At 41.6% G+C, this 21,786-nt stretch overlaps 2 protein-coding genes across 2 annotated transcripts; both read right to left on the bottom strand.

Moving 5' to 3' along the window:
• Positions 1 to 3,542: 3,542 nt before the first annotated feature.
• Positions 3,543 to 8,261, bottom strand: tm2d2 (TM2 domain containing 2). Its single transcript, XM_068704052.1, has 4 exons — positions 7,896 to 8,261; positions 6,655 to 6,742; positions 6,431 to 6,546; positions 3,543 to 5,697 (listed from the first exon to the last, which is right to left on the bottom strand). The coding sequence occupies exons 1-4, from the start codon at positions 8,147 to 8,149 to the stop codon at positions 5,484 to 5,486; spliced, it is 672 nt and encodes a 223-aa protein (XP_068560153.1). The 5' UTR covers positions 8,150 to 8,261; the 3' UTR covers positions 3,543 to 5,483.
• A 3,582-nt stretch (positions 8,262 to 11,843) lies between these two features.
• On the bottom strand, positions 11,844 to 17,982 carry LOC137867174 (T-box transcription factor TBX3-like). The gene is made up of 7 exons (XM_068703628.1): positions 17,476 to 17,982; positions 17,116 to 17,383; positions 16,712 to 16,858; positions 16,529 to 16,605; positions 14,489 to 14,595; positions 13,942 to 14,378; positions 11,844 to 12,696 (listed from the first exon to the last, which is right to left on the bottom strand). The coding sequence occupies exons 1-7, from the start codon at positions 17,790 to 17,792 to the stop codon at positions 12,421 to 12,423; spliced, it is 1,629 nt and encodes a 542-aa protein (XP_068559729.1). The 5' UTR covers positions 17,793 to 17,982; the 3' UTR covers positions 11,844 to 12,420.
• Between the last annotated feature and the right edge of the window lie 3,804 nt (positions 17,983 to 21,786).

Genomic DNA, 21,786 nt, shown 5'->3' with positions numbered 1-21,786 from the left:
TTCATGATATGTGTAATATTGTTCCCTCTGATATGAATAATATTTGAATGGCCCGTGCTCTTGAGTGTGTGGTGGAATGCGTGTTTTAGCTGAATTGATTTTGATTATATGCATTGTTCGTTAATGACACAGCATTCCGTCATGCGCGTATTCATGTAACTGCACTCTGCAGTAAGTGTATTTGTAGGTGTTGAGCTTAATTTGTTGTTACACGAAACAAATAATAACCGTAGCTGTGGCGTCATAATGAGGTTAATCAGAGGTGGTTTACTGTAGTAGGACAGCAGTGAAGGCCCAGGTATAAAATGCACGGCCCGCCACTGCCAACTAGTGACGTGGTTGCAGATTGCAGCCAACTGAATACCCCGCACACCAATCCATTTCCAAGACCGCTGTAACGTGAGCCGCCGATTGCAAAACTGAGGTGATGCCGTTGGCTTTGCCCACAGGCCATCCATACCATAATATCACTACTACAGGAGCTATGGAAGGCAGACGGCAGCTGGCGGTCCCACGGTTCTGCACTCTGCGGCTCGCGTTACCACCATTTCGCAACGAGAGAACTACGGTGGCCTTCAGGTAACGTAAAAACCTGAAATGTCCATTCTGGGCCACTGTAGCGGTGCGACATGGCGGACACTGTGAAAAGGACCCGCTCCCTTTGTAGATACTGTATGAAGGGCTCATTCTAAGCTAACAAAAACACGAGTCGTAGTTTCAGCTGATGATACACTAATGAAAACATAGTTATGAGTATAATATATTCCATCTCTGCTGATGGATTCACCTAAATGCTACACACTGGCCCTTTAAATCACACGTACTAGCCACTTAAGAACAAACTTGTTTGTATAAGTGGTTCTTGGAAATAGAACCAGGTGTTGTTGACTTTTTAAAAGGAATTCCATTCACCTTCAATGTGTTGGGGTGGACACACAAATCTCACACACTCATATCCAAACAGCCAAAGAAAACCAAAACGATACGGTTAGAGACTAACAGTGTTGTGAACGTATTAAGTGCTGTGTGACTTTTTATATAATGACTTCCATTGAAAAATCCTCATTTTCGTGATGGAAAATCATGAGCTGGATGGTTGTTGTTCAAGTGTCATGAGGTTCATGTATATTTACTGCGACATAAAACACTCTTTTTACTGCATAACCGATGATAAAGGTTATTTTATAGACCTGCTGTTGAAACGAAAAGGGACAAGATCTAACATCCACTGTCAATATAATCTAGAACCTACTTAAACATGATTTAGATTGAGTAAAAGTACTGAAACATGGAAATGCAGTTCAAATACATAGTTGAGCCTCAAACTGTTGCTATAACAGGTAACATTTTTCTTAAATATAGGAATATATGGAATAATACATTTCCTCAGAACTCATTTAAAAAACACTAAGAGGATTTTCCAGGTGGAAACCATTATATAGAATATATTACACTACGAGCTGATCAAACTGAATGTTATGTGCCACGATGGCAGTACTTGGATTGTTGCACAAATCCTGTCGGAAGTTCGGGCATTTAAGTCACATTCACATTGACATTCTTTCAGGGCCGTTCTCTGAAGCTCAGTGGTATGCTTGTATTAATGAAAGCAAAGTGCTATCACTGTATATACACTGTATTCTTATTGAAAAATTGTGTACTATTTTTCGAAAATAGTACTGAATACTTATCTTTTGGTCAGTGTGAACATATTGATCCTCAGTGTGTCTGGTGGTTTGTGTATTTAGAGTTGTGTGTTCATTGTACAGTTGCTGATTCGACATGTATTTCTTTGATGGTGAATGTTACCTGTGTACATAAATGTAAGAGTAATACTGATGGTTGGAAAAGTAAAGGATAAATCAACATAGTGTTTTAGGGAAAAGATTGCAGCTGTCATTATTATCAATATACAGTATATGTCAGTAGTAGTTTACCCTCATACTAATTTGTAGTCTCTGCCTTTGAACAATGAATTACAGTAGCTTTAACAAAGACATCAATCCTTACAAAAAGCTCACAATTATATAGTACTTTTTTATAGGCTCAGACATTTCCCTGAAACAGCTGCTCAGTGTAGTTAACAATTGTTACTTTGTTTGGGAATATTTTCAGCTGCGGATTAACCCACATATGGTGCTCTAGTGAGTATTTCCGACAGCAGCACGGTGTATGTGGGATCGAGTCAAAATAAACTAGTGTGTGAGAGTTCATGACAACGAAAGAACACGCCACCCACCGCTTCAACTTCCTCAGACCCACTGTGGACAATCTTTTTCCTCCATACGTTATTCTGTCAAAACCCTGTGCCTACATTACCCACAATGCCATTTAACTCAGACAGCTCAGTTGGAGATTTGAGCGTGTTATGCTACACGCAGCTAATGTAGCCTCACGCTGCTAGCCCCTGAAGCAGAGATGAGGCGCGTCCAACAGAGGACTTGTAAACTCACTTTGGTTTGTGATCAACACTTGTCACTTGTTATCAAAACTTGGTACGCATAGCGCACCGACTGGGCATGCCCAGGCGACAACCTCTGTTATTGAAAAGTGAAGCCAAAGCTTCATGTGTTAAAGCTGCATTCTCTCTAGTGACCATCAGGGGGCGACTCCTCTGGTTGTATAGAAGTCTATGAGAAAATGACTCTACTTCTCTCTTGATTTATTACCTCAGTAAACATTGTAAACATGAGTTTATGGTCTCAATTTCTAGTTTCAAATCTTCAACACAGCATGATGTTCATTTAGTAAATTATGGTCCATTTAGAGTCAAACAGACCATAAAGCAGGGTATGCTTTAGGGCGGGGCTACCTTGTGATTGACAGGTCACTGCCAGAGCTGTATATGGTGCGTCTACATCACTCCTCTGCATTCCAAATATGGTCACTTCCGTTCACTGGAAGATAGCGAAGGCCTTCATCCAAGATGGCAAACTCGAGGCTTCAAAACTGCAGTCCACAAAGCATCAGTCATGAGTAAAATACACTTCCTGGTTTGAATCACGCCATCTAAGGTCTATAAATATTTTTAACTAATAGGAAAGACAGTGATATTCAAAAGTAAATGCGATTCCATGTTATGAAATGTCCACCAGGTGACTCGAAGTCAACAGTTATGTTTCTTCAAAAATGTGTTTAGTTTGGTTCAGAGTATTGATCACGTGCTGCATCACCGGAGGAACTCATGGTGCTCTAATCAACCCAATCTTGTAACCTGCGTCGATACCTTGAAGCACAGAGAAGAGACAACAATGTCTTGACGTTCCACCGTGGAATTGCCCATTCATCTCACCAGAAAACCGAGAGAACGCGCCGTACCAGAGCCTCCTTTATTGAGTCATAACGGCGGCAAACAGCGATGAATACAGCATGAGACACATTGAGTTGCTTCTCATTGTGGCGACAGGAGGAAGTTGGGTTCTCCAGGAGCACATGAAGCTTTAATTAAAAAGTTGGAGGGCACAGTAAAGATGCACAACAGCCCAATCTGGTAGAACCTGAACCCCTATCCCTCAACTTCATTTCAAATGCAACACATTGACTTGTGTTTTTTGTATTTTTATTTTATTTCAGGCAAAAAAAAACGTCAAATCAACATGACACTCAAGAAAGTTAACATATTAAAGACGTCAGGCAAAGACGCACATAGAACATTAAAGTCAAAGAATATAAAAGCTTCTGTTGGGCGGATCAAATATTATATACAATATCTTACAAGTTCAAGAGACTCCAGAACATTAACATTCCGTATGTTTCATCCTCGTTTAGGGCAAATCTAAAGGAGAGAGAATCACATCCACATGAAAGGAAAGATCTCATGCACATATTTCAACACATCATATAAACTGCCTCATCGGGAATTAAGTGGAAACTTGCGTCTCGATGTTTCCTCCCACAAAAGCAGTTCAGCCAGCTGAAAACAGAAGCTGATTAGAGCAGCTGCGTGAGAAGAGTCGACACCTTGACGATCGCGTCTCCTTCAACTTTTAAGGATCCTCGCAAACTGAAACCTGCTCCAACTATGAAGGAGCACATAAACCTTCAGCTCAGGTAAAGATGAGAAACTTAACAAAGTGGAAGATCTGAATATTTTATGCGAGGCCCGAGTCAGAACTACATTAGTTTTAGTTGAAGACATTTGATACAGGGTCGGAACAGGAGGGAAACCCTCTCACACAGAGCAGATCTAGGTTTTTTTCCTCAGGCAAAGGAATTTACAGCTTGCCCAGTCTTAAAAATGTTCCTCGGGCAAAATAACTGGAAAACACACTGAATCACCACCTCATCAACGGGACACCCTGTCCATCGTAAGCTCTGTGTTCCTGCTTGCTAGAGGATGAAATGTCCAATCAATCCGAGGACAGTTGGGACACGTTGAAGCGGCAGAGGAAGCACAGAATGTGGGAGCCTACGGTGACGACTCCACCTGGGGATATTTATGAGACCGTTGCTCAGAGTTTTAACTGGAACGGAGGATTCTTTGAGAGTTACTATGTATGCCAACAGTGACTGTGTAACTAGGCTACCACAAAAACTAGGAGTGCAGTAGGTGCAGAAGATGTGGATTCCAAGGTACACTGACAGTTAATTGTATTTTCTATCATTAACATTCATCAAATTCCCAAACTGGGACCGCAGACCATGATGTGCTTCACTTTCACACCAGTAGTTCAGCTCAGTTGGTCAGAACGAAGAGAAGAGAGGAGAAAAGGAACATTGTTGCCTTTTAGTTGCGGTCGTGTTCACACTGGCTATTTTCATGACAGCAAGTCATGCTGCACTTCACTGAGCCGTGTGTGTTTATTTGTGTTCTCTGGTGTCACAAAAACAAACTGATAATGAAACCGGACCGCGAGCATCATAGCTACAAACAGGTACAGAGGGAGAGCAGTGTGCTAAAATGACATATTTACTACCACCGGAACCTGTGGTTGGTCGGTCGTGCTTTCACTCTCGAGTCCTCTTGGATCCTCTCTGGTGCGGACTAAACAACTGGACCAGGACCCTCCTTTTTTAAGACGGTCCGGTTCCAAGCAGTAAAGCCACCTGATGTTCTGATGCTGGACGTGTTCATTCAGCACACACTACCTATAGATCCATCTACTGATTGTCATCTTAGAAGCAGAGTCATCATGAAGCAGACCAGGACTGAGAGGCAAGAACATGTCCCTGGTCTGGACCATATGAACTGGTCTACAGGTGGGAAAGAGACCGTCTGATGTACTCGTGAAAAAGTACATTAGACATTCTTTTGCATTCTGTCGGACATTTCAAGTGGATTCAATTTAAATGAAAAGATTCCTTATTGATCCTAGAGGATCCTGGGAATCCTCTAGGAGTCCTCACGATGTCCCTGGACTCCACTTTGCACCGCAGAGCCCACAGGTCCACAACTATGGCAGGCCGAGGCCCCATCAAGGGAGTTCTCAATGTTTAACTGACTGTCTGACAGAGACCCCCCCCCCCCCCGTCCTCAGTCACACTCAGTAGTAGGTGCACCAGTTGCTGGAATCGCTGGGCATCAGGCCGCCGGTGATGAGCAGGATCAAGTCCACGAACCACCAGATCCCCAGACCCCCCAGGGTGAGCAGCTTCCCGACGGCGGTGCCGGTGTGGCCCAGACAGAAGCGGTCGACCCCGAAACAGCCCAGGAAGAAGGAGTACAGCAGCGTGGTGATGAAGTAGTGGCCGGTGTATCTGTGCAAGAGGTTATTTTAACGATATTTAATACCACGAACCTCAATCATTGTGCCGATATTCAAAGATGATACAAACACATTTCAAATGAAGCCAGGAATGCAAAAACGGGAGAGTGGCGGCTCCATACATTTGTAGACATTGCCCTCTAGTGGCGACGTTCCGATGCCACGGACGTTGGTCTGAATGAACCGGGTGACTATTTGTAGATCTGGGAGTATTACTGTTGGGCTCCAACAGTAATACTGCATGTCTTTACGAGGTAAATCTATAATCTTGTCCGAGTTGCTCTACCAATACTTTGAGTGCGTGTATCAGTCAAAATGTGTATGCTGTGTATACTGTGTTCAGCCTCTGCTGCCAGACATTTTTAACTCATTACCAAAACAGACACTCAATTCTAGATAGCAGTTATTTGGACAGGCAGCTTTTAGAACTTCAAATATATCCAGAATGGCCAAAAAAAAAAAAAAAAAAAGGAAATGTTTGCAAGACGTCTTGAAACTTTAGAAGACATTATCATCACATAACTGTATGAGATTATAGATATTTACCTTTACAGAGCCATTAAGTGGTGAAGCCGAAGAATATGACAAAAAGCAAACGATAATTTAGATTTTACCTGGATATCAAATTTAAACATCAGCTGATTTAAAAGGTTGGATTCTAAAACGTGAGCATGCATTTCAAGTATTAAGACAATAAATACTGTTTTGCGTAACATGTCCCTTACTTGATGCACGGCACGTTTCCTCTGAGGAACTCTCGGTCTCCGGCACACTCAATACCGTCCAGGGCGAAGCAGAGAACCCGTGTGTGGTTCACCTCTTTCTGAGTCTGGCCCCCCCACTACAAGACAGAAGTGGTAAAAAAAAGAATAAAAAAAAAAAATCAAGTGCTGGGAGATTAACAATGTCACATGTTCTTTAAAACAAAGAAAGAAAAAACGACACTTACCCCGACACAACCGTGGCCCATCTCCAGGAAGGCGCTGTGGTTCTGTGAATGATCGACGGGGTCTTGACAGACGATGAACTCCTCTGGTCTGCATCATGCATCGTGTGTGTGAAGGAAGATAAAGAGTGACGGGTGTGAGCTGGTACGCCACCGCCATGAAAATGACACGATAATCATTTGAATTACAGATATCCAAAATGAAAAACCCTGCCAGATGTTTATTGTGTCATTTTGAATATCCACAATACAAAACATCATTGCAGATTTTCAGATATCCACACTTGTCTTTTTGACACCTGCAATAGGAGCAACTTCTATATATCCAGTTATTACTAGTCATAAGTGACGCGAGTCATTTTGTCATATTATTATCTATTTTTGGGGGTATCCAGAAAAGATATCCCCCAAAAAGATAATATGACAAAACTGCTCACTTCAGTTATGATTAGTAATAACTGGATTGTAAATCCTATAAATATGGGAGTTTTTCCTATTCTATTGTTGTTATCAATAATGCAATTGTGGATATCTGAAACTGACAGCCCAATACACATGAATGGAGAGAGTGACGTCAACGTGGATATCTAAACTGACAATCGTGGGTAGTAAGAAATGACATTGTGGATGTCTGAAATGTTCTTATTGACCAAGAAGAAATTAAATGACAGATATCTGCAGTATACACATTGAGTCTTGCAGTATATAGTATATATACATACAGATAAGATGAATACAAAAAGGGGTGTGGTTTGGTTCAATGTTTAAACGGCCTTTGTAACATTAAAAACCTCTGGTTTTAGGCTCGACCTCTCTAATCTCGCTTCATAGCATGACACAGCATACATGACAGGCCCGTCGTTTATCATAAGACCTCACGGTACATTCTGCATACAACAAATCACCAACACAGAACCCTCTTCTCATGCTTAAGTCCCTGTGGTCCACAGCAGCTCGCAGCTGTTTCACACTGGACAAAGACAATACTCATATCGTATTATGTGACATTATGAGTTTAACGTTGATTTAAGAACAGTATTAATTTTGGAAACAGCGCTGCTTTGGGGAGCATAAGTGGATTGCTGATGGATACGTGAGCGCGATTTGACAGATCTCTGAAAGCTCTCACAACAGCAGCCGCGCGTAGCTAGCATTAGCATCAACGTTAGCCTTAGCATCAACGTTAGCTAGCATACCAGCGGCAGCATCCTACCCAGACTACTGTGCCGCTTCCTGTTACTTACAGATAGCTGCAGAGGACGACCGGAGACGGGGGTCTGTACTCGTAGTGCTCTGTATTATTCGTATTGTCCCCGGATATATTGTCTTTCACAATTTCCGGCGGCTGCCCGCTGAATGGGACCGCGGTAGGAGAAGCAGCCGGAGTCTCCGCCGTCGAGGAGTTTTGCGAGTGAATTCCTTCGAGACATTGTAAGAGAATCACCGACAGTAGCAGCAGCAGCTGTCCGCACAGCAGAATGTAGCTCACCGAAATCATTGTCACCCTCAAAACACTACAGTCATTCTAACGACGCAGCCGTTCATGGTTAACAGCGACGTTTAACTAGCTAGCTGACCTGCGACGGTTTGTTTTTGTCGCGTGTGTATGACGCGACGGAGTTACGTCATCAAAACCCGCCTGGATTGTTTTTATTCTGTTCTATTTTTTGTGCCACTTCTTCTTCTTCTTTTAAGTTTTATGGCGGATGGCATCCAGTGAAAGGTGCATTTCCGCCACCTACTGTATTGGAGTGTGGACCAGAGTATCTATCCCCTTACAAAAACAAAACAAAACAAATAAAATAAAACAAACAAAAAAAAGAGTTCTATCATTTCGGTCACTTAAATTCTGTTACTCAATCCTGTTTCTTTCACTTATTCTAGTACAATTCCTGCCCCCAAGGTTAATGCATCTTCTAGATTTAGTTCCTCAACTCCCAGCTTCCTCTTCAACCTGTCTCGTTCAAGTATGAATTTCTGGCAATGACAAATGACATGGTCTACAGATTCTGGTATTTGGCAGTGCTCACATAGTCCTGTTGGAGGTTTATTTATTAGTTGCATTGTTTTGTTCAGCCTTGTGTGTCCCATCCTCAGTCTGGTTAGTATGTTTTCTTCTGTGTTGCTTCTTCTGGATGTCCTCCCTTTGCCAACTTATTTCTGAACAGCATAAAGATGTCTTCCTGTTTCCTGTTTCTGCCATTCCTTAATAATGTTTCTTTTGATTACTGATTTAGCTTCTGCTTTGCTGAATAAAATGTCTGTCTTGTGCTGACTTTCTAAAGCTTGTTTTGCTATTTTATCTGCTCTCTCATTTCTTTTTACCCCTCTGTGTGCTGGTACCCACATAAATTATACAAAAATACCCATATTCTTAAGTCAGAACAGTGTTTCGTACATTTCATTAATTAACTTTTTCCTGCTATGGGATGTGAATGATTGTAATGAGGATAATACTGAACTGGAATCTGAACAGACAATTACCTTTTTTATCTGAACCTCCTCTACCCACTGCAGTGCTGTTAAAATGGCCAACGTCTCAACTGTATAAACAGACAGATGATCTGATGTTCTCTTTTTGACTTCATATTGCAAGGTTGGTATGGTGACTGCAACCAGTTCTACCTGTATTAGGATCTTTAGATCCATCTGTGTATGCTGGAGTAAATGCTTGATATGTTGTCTGTAGTCTATCCTCCACCACTCCTGCCATGATATCAATGTCTTTAAATGCTTGGGTTTTGTCCAAAAAATAATTATCAACTGACACTGATGGAAATAGCCACGGTGGTGTAGTTAGTACCGGTACTATAGGAGTGAATGTTACCTGATCCAATGACATCTCTCTTGCTAATACTCCACTGCTCCATGCAAAACATTCCTGTTTGGCCCTTTCTCTTTCCCAACATGGCAGAAGCACCTTTGTGGTCGGATGATTATCTCCAGAATGTCCTTGAAGATTGGCCCTGTAGTTCATAGTTAAGAGCTTGCGTCTCAAATGCAGCGGCATTTCACCCGCCTCCACCTGAAGGGCAGACACAGGACTTGTCTTAAAAGCACCACAACACAGTCTCAGAGCTTGGGATTACAACACTTCCAGCTTCTTTAGTGACGTTTTTGCAGCTGATCCAAATACACCACAACCATAATCAAGGACTGACCTCATCAGAGTGATATAAATATTTTTGATTGCAGACCTGCTGGCTCCCCAATCTGACCCTGTTAGACATCTCATTACATTTAAAATCTTTTTACATTTCATAACTATCCTCTGAATATGTTCATTATATGTTAATTTATCGTCAAACCACACCCCAAGAAACCTAAAAACTTTCACTTGTTCTTTTCTTTTGTCCGTACATCTTTATCCGAACATCCACTCCTCTCTTTCTGGTAAACATGATTGTTCCCCATGAAAAAGACCATCTTTCTACCACATTCACAACCTCTTCTACTTTCCCTTTAATATGGTTTATGTTCCTCCCCCTCTTCCACAGTTTTCTGATTGGGATAATCACAGCTTCTTTCCAATAACTAGTATTCCCATTTCCCAAATCTTATTATAAAAAAATAACAATTTCATCATTGCTATACTACCTAAATGCTTTATATAACAAATTTCATCCTTCCCTGGTGATGTAAGTCCTCCTCTTTCTATTGCTCTTTTCAACTCTTCTAAAGTAAATGGAGCATCATTTGAACTATTAGTCTCTTTTTCCAAGGATATCAGGATGAGCTGCTTGTGTCCTTTCCTTTGTGCAACTTGATTTATTTATCTGTATTTATTTGATAACTACAGTGACAAAGTTAATTGTGTACAACTCAAGTGAGGCTTCCCGGTCAAACCAGAATCACGGCTACTAATAGGACATAGTGATAAAATAAATTAACATTATTGAAATATATTAAATAAATACCATTGGAATGTTTTGTGTCACTGTAAAACATTTTTTAATTCAAGTTATGTGTATTATTAACACAGGCAAAAAACACAGGCAAAATCTTCTAAATTCCATTTTTCGAAAATGTATAAACTAACCTTTGTGGATATAAAATGAAGACAGATGCAGCAACTGCCTACCTTATCTCTGGCCTCAAACGTTTTCAGAAACACATTTCGGTGAACTGTTGATATAAGTGATATAAGAGTAGAGCTGTCATCCTTTTTTCTTTCATACTGCACCTTACAAAGTAGCAATTGTTGCATGCAGTATGCGTTCAATTGGAACATGCTACTTCTTAAGCACCTTGAACTTTGACCCTCTTGATCACATATCTGCTGTGCAAAGTATTGTGGGTCAAAATAGCCACAAAAAAAGCATGGTGGCTTGTGTACTGCAAAATGTGACCAGATAGAGGAACATCCTGGTATTTTTGGCAGATTGCATTTGACCTACTATGTATTGTGACATACTAAATATTTTTCTGGCGCACTAAACAGTCAGGTAGTATGGGTATAGGAACGCACAGACAGTTACGTTTAAGTTTAAGTTTTTAAGTTTAAGTTTTTTTTAACCTCTTGTTACCCAGATCTTCCTGCAATCTTCCGCATCTATTTCCCATAAAGCAGGTGCACTAGTGTTTCCTTTATTGCCGCCTCCCTGCCAGGCTTGTTTACATTAACAGAGGAAGGACTATAACTCTGGATTTGCCATCACAACTTTTAGGACCTAATGGTTTAAATATGGGCTATTCAAGCGTTCGTATTAGGAAGTAGATTTACCTTTAAAAAAGACATCTTCTTCCCAATGGAGGTCTATGGGAAAAGGTCTTTTTGGGCCCAATGGCATCACGTGACGGAAGGCAGGAGCATGAAACGGCGTTCACAGCATTTATAAGTACATGTACGTTTATATTACAACATCAAACGACAGGAAAAAAAGAGATGAATAATGACCTCATCGGCTTTCCATAACTTCCATGAACCAATCAGGATTTGGCAAAATTGGAATCATAAGTCTGGTAACAGTTAGTGGGTTGTTGGTCACTTTCAATCTAATCTGATCGAACCAGCTTGACTCATAGACAGTATATGGTTTCACTGTTCAACTCTTAATAAATAAAAGATGTTTTTGACTTGTATTTAATGTTGTAAAAAAATACTTGAATCCAAGTTTACAGTGGCTTTAAAATCAACTCCACAATGAGACTTTTCTGATGAATATCATTTTCCATCATTTATTGTATTGCAGTTTAAAAAACAACAACAACACAACAGATAGATTGATTCTTTAAATGCAGAGAAAGCCGACATGTTTTACGATATTCATTTCAAATGTGTTTGTGTGTAGTACAAAAGTTGACTTGGAACTTTTTGGGAACTTTCACCGGAGAAACGTGGACATATCTTTATGAGGTTCAGCTTTTATGGTTAAATGTATTGAGTTATTTGTTTAATATTTATAATTTCATATTTTATATGCCAAAGTTCATTGAGAAATCTGTCAGTTTAATGTTTCGTGTTTCAAATGAAAGACATTTTCTGAATTTAGAAGAGCCGTTAATTCAGCACTCATTTCCATAAAATCACATCAAATGTTATTTAACAACTAAGTTACATTTGTAGGGATAAAATGCTCGTCGCCACACAGCCATTCAGTCTACAGTCATGAAAGCAACAAGATGCAGGTGTAGACTTTACTATTACACAACCTTCAAGTCCAGAGTCACTCCCACGACAGAACGGCATGTTTGCATTCTGTAGGTGGGACCGCATGCAGGGACTTTAAATCAGAAAGGAACTGCTCTCAAGTCAGTATTTAAACAACGTCAATCAATTTCAGCTTCGTCCGCCGAGTCCTTCTGGTCTGTTTTCTGTAGCGTTAGCAACTTAGGGCCGAAATATTTCGATCCCCCAACGGCCACAACAGGAACAGAGGACAACATCATGGGAGAGGGGAAGTAGTCCCGGCTGTGGACGCCTGGATACGCTCTGAAATCCAGTCTGGACGGCGCTGGTGGGATGAAATACTGGGCTGACGCTGCGGAGAAGCTGGAGTAGGGATAAAACAGAAAGCCTCCGAAGTGGGAGAGGCTCACCAGGTCCTGTTAACAAGGGAAGAAAATACAACATACAACACATTATCTGCTGTTCTTTAAGGAGTTAAAGTGACAAGCACTAAACGTAAGTGTAATTTTAAGGTACTTTCAGAAGAAAATTTAATTGATTTGACAGCTGTTCAATTCAGATCACCCTTTAGTATGAGGCTTCAGCGGACTGAGTTGTAAAATCGAGCTGAAGTCTTTTTCCTGCAAAATGTCATCCTTGAGTAACTATTGCAAACACACAGATACAGTTCTGCACTTGATTCGTGGAACTCAGACTGAAGCGTCACACTAGCTTCAAACAATGTGAAGTACTTCAACTTCACTTTTCTCCATTCCAGAGTTTTGTACTTTTTACTCATAGTGTTACACATTTAGATCATAACAAACAATGATGTGTTCAGGAAATGGTTAATGGCAAAAACATGTAAATGCTGTTATGCCAATAATAATAATGATCAATTAAGTATTATGATATGGACCAACCCTGAAAGAATATTAAAGCTACTCCAAGCAACATTTTCATTTTGTGTAGATTTTGGCGGTCCATTTTGACAAAAGCAGTTGTGTTTGCACCAGAGTCCCTTTAGAAATCCTCTTATTTAACTGCAGCGGGGTCTGACAGTCAGCCCCGCGCCGTTCTGGTTCTGGTTCTCAAAGTTCCTCACTTCCCTTCAGCAGGCGCAGTGATATGGCCTGAGCCTCCGGCAGCGTGGTGTTGCTGTTGGCTCCCAGCCAACCGGCAGCGAGGAGAAGCTCTGCTCCTGGCCGGAGGAGGAGCTCTCCTCCTCCTCACGCAGCTCCGACTGCAGGTCAGCAAAGCTGGATCTGGGTCTGTCCGTGGTGGGCTGGTCGCTGCTGGAGTCTGAGCTGAAGGAGTTGCTGGTGAACCTGCACCGCTTTAAAAGGTTTCGTCTGACAGCCAGCCGTCTGGCTGATGGTCCGGTTCTCTTATGGGTCATTTAGAGGCATCAGTATTAAATTAAGACCGTTTAAAACCAGTTTAAAGTTCCTTTTAGTAATGTTAAGTACATTTTCCTGATACTTCTTCTGTACCTAAACTTAAGTAAGATTTTAAATTAAGGATTTTGAATTAAAGCAAAGTGGTATTCCTACTTTTACTTCTAAGAGCTGAAATTCTTCTTCCACCACTGGTTTTAACATTTACTCTGAGCGAAATGTAAAGCACTGAGTTCTATGAGCACGTCATGTGTTTTTAAAAAAGGGTTCCCCTGGTCTGTGTACCTGTAGCGGTGCGTGCTGTCGAAGGCCGATGGGGAACCCTGGAGCTCCCGGAGTCCTGGCGGGTGCTGCCAGTCTCAGTCCGCACGGCGCCGCTCCGTCCACGGCGGCACAGCTGTTCCAGCCGTTCACCCGGGCTGAGCCGAGAAGACCGTCGGGGACACTCGGATCCTGCAGATGTCGGTTCACTTCCAGTGGATAAACGAGGTCGTGTGCGACGCCGCCGCCCACTTGTTCCCTCTCCGAGTCTCGTCGCCCGTAGCAGCCGCCTCTGCCAGTTAACATGCTGACAACGTGGCTTCGTCTGGGGTCCGTTTCTTTCTGCCCCTCGACCAGAGTCTCCGCTGCAGAGACCTTAGGCTTAGTCTGCGTCTCGCTTACCGCTTGTCCGGGACCGTCCTCAACATCGTCAGCTCTGTCACTGTCACTTTCATGAGCATCTTGAGAAGAAGAAGAAAAGACGCATGGGAAAGTTAGTTTTGATTCATGTTCGTGGACTCACCGAATGTATCGTACTGACAAAGTTAGCGTTATAAAGTTTCTTCTTTACCTGGAGATTTAGAATCGTCTGAATGTGGAGATGATTCCTTCGCAGGTTCACATTTCACATCAGTCGTCTGCATCTCTTTAGACTTTTGTGATGGATGTTGTAGTTTCCTGATGTAACAAAGAAATAACTATCTGTGATGATACATAAACAGCTGATGATTCTAATCATTATTGTAGAAGCATTCAGCGAGACATCCTTCAATTAGAAGTGGATTATTTGTGCTGCGTATTCACCATTATCTTTCAGTGATTCTGGAGGAAGATTGCTGGTATTTGAACTCAACATCCAAACAAATACCTTACTCCAGATAAACCGTCCCTCTCACTCCCACTGCCTTTCTCTTTAAACATCCATGGCCTTGGTATGAAAGCCCTGAGGGGCAAGTAAAAAAAAACAACCATTTTGCGGATCCATTTTTCAAGTGGTTTTCTCTGCTGTGTTCATGATTCAACAGGCGAGAGAGGGAAAAAAAGCTCTCACTGTACATTTTCTAAGTTACTTAAACATGTGGGAGAAAAAGTTTTGTTATGTGTTTTTTGCTGTAGAAATACTTATTTTGTCCACAAGAGTCCTATTCAGTCCTATTTAGAGCATGGAGTATTAGTGCATTTCAGCCTCTTGTGGACAAAATAAGTATAACAACAACAAACCTTTCCCCCACCTGTTTCACTGAAAAAAAAATCGGAACACGATTATCGAAACCTCTTTTGCACCTGTTCTTAAGTCATGAACACAGGAGAGAAAACAATTTGGATTAGACTCAGAAAATGGATTACCAGATTTTGTTTCTTCTCACTTGCCTCTCAGGGCTTCCGTACATTTTTCAGCGTACATAAAGAAGGAACAGTTGAGGATACATCTGCTGAATTTGAATAAAAGTGTATTGTTTTTCTACTCAGTGTTGACCAGAGTAAAACTGACTTGGTAACACTGGAGGCTGCATGTTGACTTTAACAGGCTTAGACCATGAGCTTCTCTCTCAGTGCTCCATTCTACCAAAGAGGAAAAACCTTTTCTTCAGCTGCTCTGGCGAGTTTATGGTTTGACATGTTTCAATTTGCACCAACTTCGCTGCACCTTGTAGCTGTGGAGATATCTATCTGTGGTTTTACCAGATAGCAGATGCAATGCATGTAGGCAATTCAAAATGAAATTGTTTTCATGTTATTGCTATCAACATCATGCTCAGGGTGAAAATACCCTAAATGATTCTATAGTTGAATATTATTTTATGGATTCATCAAAAAGTTTATTTTTTCCATGAAGTGATCTTCATATATTCAGAAAAGGAAAATTAATATTAAATGAATTGCTACATTGATTATCAATTCATTGTTATGACATTTTCCTCTGCAAATGAATCCAACCAACGAAAGTGTCCGTTTGTGTCTCAGTCAGGAGCTGTTACAGCCCTCTCAGATCCTATGCTGCCCTTTCTTTTTCTTAATGTCCAACAATCACACAGCTCAGCTGTTTTTAACTATATGCACCAAAACTATGGATTTAAGGTGATAAGAGATGCGAGCTCTGCAATTGAAAAGGTATTTTATCCATCAATGCCTTTAATAACCTGCCTTTATTGTTCTTATTGTTTCTTTTGTTTTAATCTTATACATGTTTTATTGTTCTTATTGTTTCCTTTGTTGTATTGCTTGGTTTCATCTCGCAGTGTTTCGGGTCAATCTGTCATGATTTATTCTTCACTTTGTTGTGGAGCACATTACACTACTATACTTCCATTGAATGGAAGGTAAATAAAGTATAAAGTTGATTATTAATATTACTGCTGCTATTATGATTATTGTTATTATTATAATAATTATTGTTATTATAACACACAATACCTACTCACATACAGAAAAGTATTCTGCATAAGTACTTTTTGCATGATCACTGTAAATGTCAGCATTCAGATCTGTGGCACAGAGCTCACGGAGCTGGACAATGATGATAATATTAAAATACCCTTTAATGTGGATTTTGCACACTGTAACCCAAATATGAACGTCTCATTGAGTCATAAAGTGAATGACAACGTGCCTCTTCTCTCTCCTCCCGTTCCCCGTGTCTCGGAATCCCTTCGCGAAAGGATTGTTGTCTATTTTCAGCTGCGTTATCTGAAAGTTGGTGCAAAGGAGGGAAAGAGTTCTTGACGTAGTTGAATTTAGTGATATGCTTAACTATCAATTGAAAACGCCTCTTTTTTTCCTCCACACCTCTCACCTTGTCGTTTTGGTAAGCCGTCACTGCGATGAACTCGGTCTCGCAGAAGACGTAAGTCCTGAAGGTGCTGTAAGGCAGTTTCAGGATGTCGTTTGTCTTCACGATGTGGAATCGTGGCTGATACTTGTGCATCGAGTTGAGAATTGTCTGCAAATTTAAAAATTATAATGAAGTCAAAACCATATATTTGGGAAATATTGGGGGGAAAAATCCTCAATTGTCTTGTTTTTAAAATGAATTAATAATGGTGAAGATATAAGCATGAACAACATATTAAATTCAATGATTACTTCATGCTTCACAGTAAATCTACAATTTGAATTATAAACACATATTGGTTATTATTATTACTATTAATTCAGATTGAAATTCACTACATTTTCAAAAGCAAAATCAAAACATACAAATCCGTGCTTATCGGACATGTTGTTGGTCAGTTTCAGCTTGTGGAAGTTGACCACTTTAGACATCCACTGCTCGCCCGTGGCCGGGCTGTCCGGGTGGATGTACATGCGTTTGGGCATCTCCGGGTCCGCCTTCCCGGCCACCATCCAGCGGGAGTTGTGGAACTTATATCTGCAGTCGTCGGCCGCCACAATGTCCATCAGAACCACATACTTGGCTTTTCTGTCCATGCCGGCGCACCTGGTCCTGAGCGGCGGGAACATGCGTCTGTGTGGAGAGGACAGATAACGGCGTGAGGCGCTCATTAAAACTCAGTCAAGCTTTCCATCCCGTGCATAAATATTAGACGTTTACTGTACCTCCCGGATTTAGTAATGACCATTTCAGTGCCGCATTTGTGGAACTGTGTCCAAAGGTCGCTGGCTTCCAAATAAACTTTCGGCTCGTCCTCCGTCATGTCCCCTTCCTCCAGAGTCTCGGGAGGCCTGCGCAAAACCAAAGACTCGTGCTCCGGTGGTGACGTGTGAATCACCGGGTCCGTGCTGGCATCCAAACCGAGATCCGATGAGCCTCGGGAGGACAAGGCCGTGGCTGAGAACAGCGAGTGTCCGGCCAAGATAGTCCCGTGCAGGGCTGAATCTCCGACTCTCGTGCACGGCACCGAGAAGCTGCGCATGATCTCCAATAGGAAAAAAAAAAGAGGAAACTTTTACGCACGACTCTCGTCAGGTTACACTTTTACGCCACTTTGATTCCTGCGGGATTCACGTATCTGCATACTTTTAAATTACTAAAACTCAATAAAGGAAGCAGCTTTATTAATGTTTTTTTTGCCTTGGATGTTTGGTCCAGTGCGGTCAGATGCCTCCCAGCCTGCGTGCAGCTGATTTGCTCCTTGACACGTTGGGGCTGGAGTTGGACACCCAGCAGTGGGTGGAGTTCCCTGCTGTTGCACTTTATGTGCAAAAAAAAAATGCTGCTTCAAGTTTCTTCACTGGCTGATGAAGCTGCTCGGGACAACTTGGAATGAAAATCCATCTTTATTAATCATTAAACCAACAATCAAACCTGAACAATTACGCTAGGACACTTTATCAGACACAGAACTGAGCATCTCTAACTTTCTTCCCCTCAATTCATCATATAATCACTCTATAGTAACTATTCTGTGTGTTTCTCCCCCATAAGCACCGCGATGAACACCATAAGTGCACTATCAACCCAACATTCTGGTAAACTGACTCTCTGTCTTCCCACATCGCTCCAGCGACCTGTGGTTTGATTAGCTCCACTGATGTGCTCTCTCCACCCTATGCGCTGGGTCTGCAGGGATTCGGATCTGTGGAGGTGCAGCCCCTTTGCCAGCGATTGTCCCCGGCCGGATTAGGGCTCTGGGTTCGGTTACAGGCTTTTTTATTGCTCAATGGTCCGTGACAGCGGAGGGACGTTCCCGCGGGGAGAACTGTCTGTGAGTGAGGGCGGCAGGTTCAGGACGCACGGTGATGTGCAGCGCTGCATGGGGCTCCACGGAATGACAACACGAGGAGTTGGTGCTCAATATAAAGTCACACACAACCATAGAGTGAAAAAAAGACAATTACTCACACATAATTATTAGAAATGAAAGCTCCTAAAATAATTGTTTTTGCTTTGTTGCGGCCTTTATTGGCTTCTTCCACCTCCATCTAACGATGAAGGCTCCAGCATGCGTCTGAAAAGCTCAGAGAGAAATCTAGTAAGTGGTCAGACTTTTGTTTTGGTCAAAGAAGAATATTTACTCATAACGTTATATTATTGCACTTTATGTTACCTTACATTCAGGGGCAGAGCTGGGCTTTTGTTTTCTCACAAGCATTGGATCGGCAAATATATACATATTGCTATCTACTTCATTCCAATTAAATGTATTTGCATTGTATCAATAACACAAATCACAAGTTTGTCTCAGAGGGCTTTACAAACTGTACAACATATGACTTCCTCTGTCCTTGCACCCTCTTTCTCTGTCCTTGCACCCTCACGTCAGAAAAGGAAAAACTCACCCACCAAAAAACCCTCAGTGCAATAGATGTGTATAACAGCATAATAGAATTACAACATATTTGGTCCATATGACAGAAATGATACAATGAGAGTAACACTGCAGCTCGAGTCCTCACTAAGACCAAGAAAGTGGATCACATCACTCCAGTTCTGAGGTCTTTGCACTGGCTTCCTGTCCAACAAAGAATTGACTTTAAAATCCTGCTGTTGGTTTATAAAGCACTGAATGGTTCAGGGCCAAAATACATCTCTGACCTGCTGCTACCTTATGAACCATCCCAACCCCTTAGGTCGTCTGGGACCGGTCTACTTTCTGTTCCCAGAGTCAGAACTAAACATGGAGAAGCAGCGTTCAGTTTTTCTGCTCCACATATCTGGAACAAAATCCCAGAAAGCTGCAGGTCTGCAGAGACCCTCAGCTCCTTTAAATCAAGATTGAAGACTTTTCTGTTTGCTGCTGCCTTTAATTGAACCAGATTCAAGGATATTAATCAATTTCTGCATTTCTGCATTTTACTACTGTATTTTATTTCTTTACTGTTTTTTAGTGTTTTAATGACTGTTTTTAATGTTTCAATGAATATTCTTCTTTTTAAATCTCCTTTTCTTTTGCCTTATGTTTTGATGCTTTTAATGGTTTTATGTGAAGCACTTTGAATTACCTTGTTGTTGAAATGTGCTATACAAATAAACTTGCCTTGCCTTGTCTAATAGCAGCACTAATAATACAGTAAAAATCCAAAAATGATGACTGCTAATAAACATCCATTCTGTGATCTCTACTCCAGCACAGTGACAAAAATGGGGTTTGAGATGTATGTTATGTAATTTAGAACAACAACATCAGGCAATGATTTTAAGTTGCAGGAGTGAAAGTGAGTCATCCTCAACAGTTGTTGTGTTCTGGTTTCAGAATAATGAAGACTGCTGATAAACAATTCCATATGAAATATGATGGGGACTCTACGAGATGATTTCTTTTCATCGCATCTTTTCCAAGTAATGTATGAACAACTGAGAGAATGAAAGCCCAGATTGTTTTCACTAGAAAAGATTTGTCAAGTTGTTGGAACTACATAAACACTCAGTCCACTGACAGTTTTAAAGTGAAGCTTAGTCTTTGTCTGAGTTTCCTGCTAGTTAATTACAGAAATAACATGAATTAGCTATAGCGACCCACTTCCGGCAAGGTTTATCATTTTGAAGGCTACGGTCAGCGATAGCTAAATTGAAAAGCTGCTACCTGAATGTTTTTTACTGCTTTGTGCTGCTAAGAGACACCAGAGATAAATGAGTCAATATTCATTTGCATAAGAGTTTAGTGAATCCAACCTGGATTGTCTGCAGAGAAATGCTTTCACCGTTGAACCTGTCGGTACCCAACGCAGTCTCACAACAGTTTGTGAAATAGTTGTGAAATGCAATTTCTTAGTTTCGCGAAAAGGGATGCAAATTGTCCGGGGGGTGGGGTTTTCGGGTCTCTCGGCACAACTTTTTTTTTTTCAGAACATTACGTTAAAGACGAAAGTTAGGTAAAAGCAACAAACCTTATGGTTAGGTTAAGGAAAAACATCATGGTTGGGCTTAAAATGACTACGTACAGTTAGGTTGAAGAAAACTGACACAAACAGTTTTGGGAACCACGACCATAAAACCACAACGCGGTGTCGAACACAGTTCTTCTGCTTGAAAGTCCTGTTTGTTGGACTATCGTGATAAATGGGATTGGGATGATTTCAATTGGCCGTCTTTGACATGGATGACCCGTTGTACATGTGTGTGGTGTTTTTTTAAAACAGAACATGTTGGTCGTACACCAGGCTAACGGTGACTTGCGGTGATGAAATTAGTTTATTCTCTTTGGAAAATAGAAGAGCAGCAGCCACTGTGCTTAAAGTCCGGTGTCAATGACTGTCCACTTATTTTTAGCATGTCAGAACTTCTAAGTCGTGGCCTTAGATGAAACAATGGTAAGGGATAACAGCAGTTTTTCTAAAAGCATCACACCGAGGCTTGTATTTCAGCAGGGACTTTGCTGTGAAATCGGGAAAGGCCTCACACTGGACCTTATTGTTACAGCTTCCCGACGGCCCTCTGATCGGATGCCTAAGTAAGCACACGTCTTATTCGGTGGTCATTCAAGATATGCAGTGGGTGGCAGAGCTGTCGATGACCCAATCTTTTTCTGGCAGAGAAGCAGGGGAAAACCCTGCCTGTCCGTCAGCCAACTTCAAAGAGCCAGTCGGTAATCCGAAACAGGAACGAGGAGGATGGCAAACAAGACGCCTGGCTGTTATTTGTGGGTTTGGCCCACAAGCTGCGTGTGAAACCTGTCACTGAGGATAAACCCCACAGATCTCCACTGGGTCAGTGCCCAGTAACACACTCTCCCTTGTAAAACCCTCCCGTTGCTGGATGGTCCACTTTTTGTGTGGGGATATGGTCCATAAGACGACTATCTGTCCCTGCTTGGTTTCTTTATATTCAATATAATTTAGCATCCCCCCCGATAAGAGAGATCAACATGAATGCAGCAGGGCCAGAAATATCACCTTTTTATTCTTCCTCGTCAAAAGCTTGCGCCTACATTACCCACAATGCAACTCAACCGCCTGATTTGGCTGGGT

The sequence above is a fragment of the Cebidichthys violaceus genome, unplaced genomic scaffold (genome assembly GCF_023349555.1).
Source record: "Cebidichthys violaceus isolate CVI_PGR_0920_01 unplaced genomic scaffold, fCebVio1.0.p SCAF_9, whole genome shotgun sequence".
Classification (NCBI taxonomy): domain Eukaryota; kingdom Metazoa; phylum Chordata; class Actinopteri; order Perciformes; family Stichaeidae; genus Cebidichthys; species Cebidichthys violaceus.
This window is presented reverse-complemented; position numbering and strand designations above follow the sequence as displayed.

Coding starts and splice junctions, on each gene's coding strand:
- LOC137867174 (XM_068703628.1), bottom strand. CDS start 17,792: ATGCGCAGCTTCTCGGTGCCGTGCACGAGAGTCGGAGATTCAGCCCTG. Junction 17,384..17,475: donor GTCATTACTAAATCCGGGAG/GTACAGTAAACG, acceptor CTCTCCACACAG/ACGCATGTTCCCGCCGCTCA. Junction 12,697..13,941: donor GACAGCACGCACCGCTACAG/GTACACAGACCA, acceptor CCTTGTTAACAG/GACCTGGTGAGCCTCTCCCA.
- tm2d2 (XM_068704052.1), bottom strand. CDS start 8,149: ATGATTTCGGTGAGCTACATTCTGCTGTGCGGACAGCTGCTGCTGCTA. Junction 6,743..7,895: donor GTCGTCCTCTGCAGCTATCT/GTAAGTAACAGG, acceptor TGCATGATGCAG/ACCAGAGGAGTTCATCGTCT. Junction 6,547..6,654: donor TGGGCCACGGTTGTGTCGGG/GTAAGTGTCGTT, acceptor TCTGTCTTGTAG/TGGGGGGGCCAGACTCAGAA.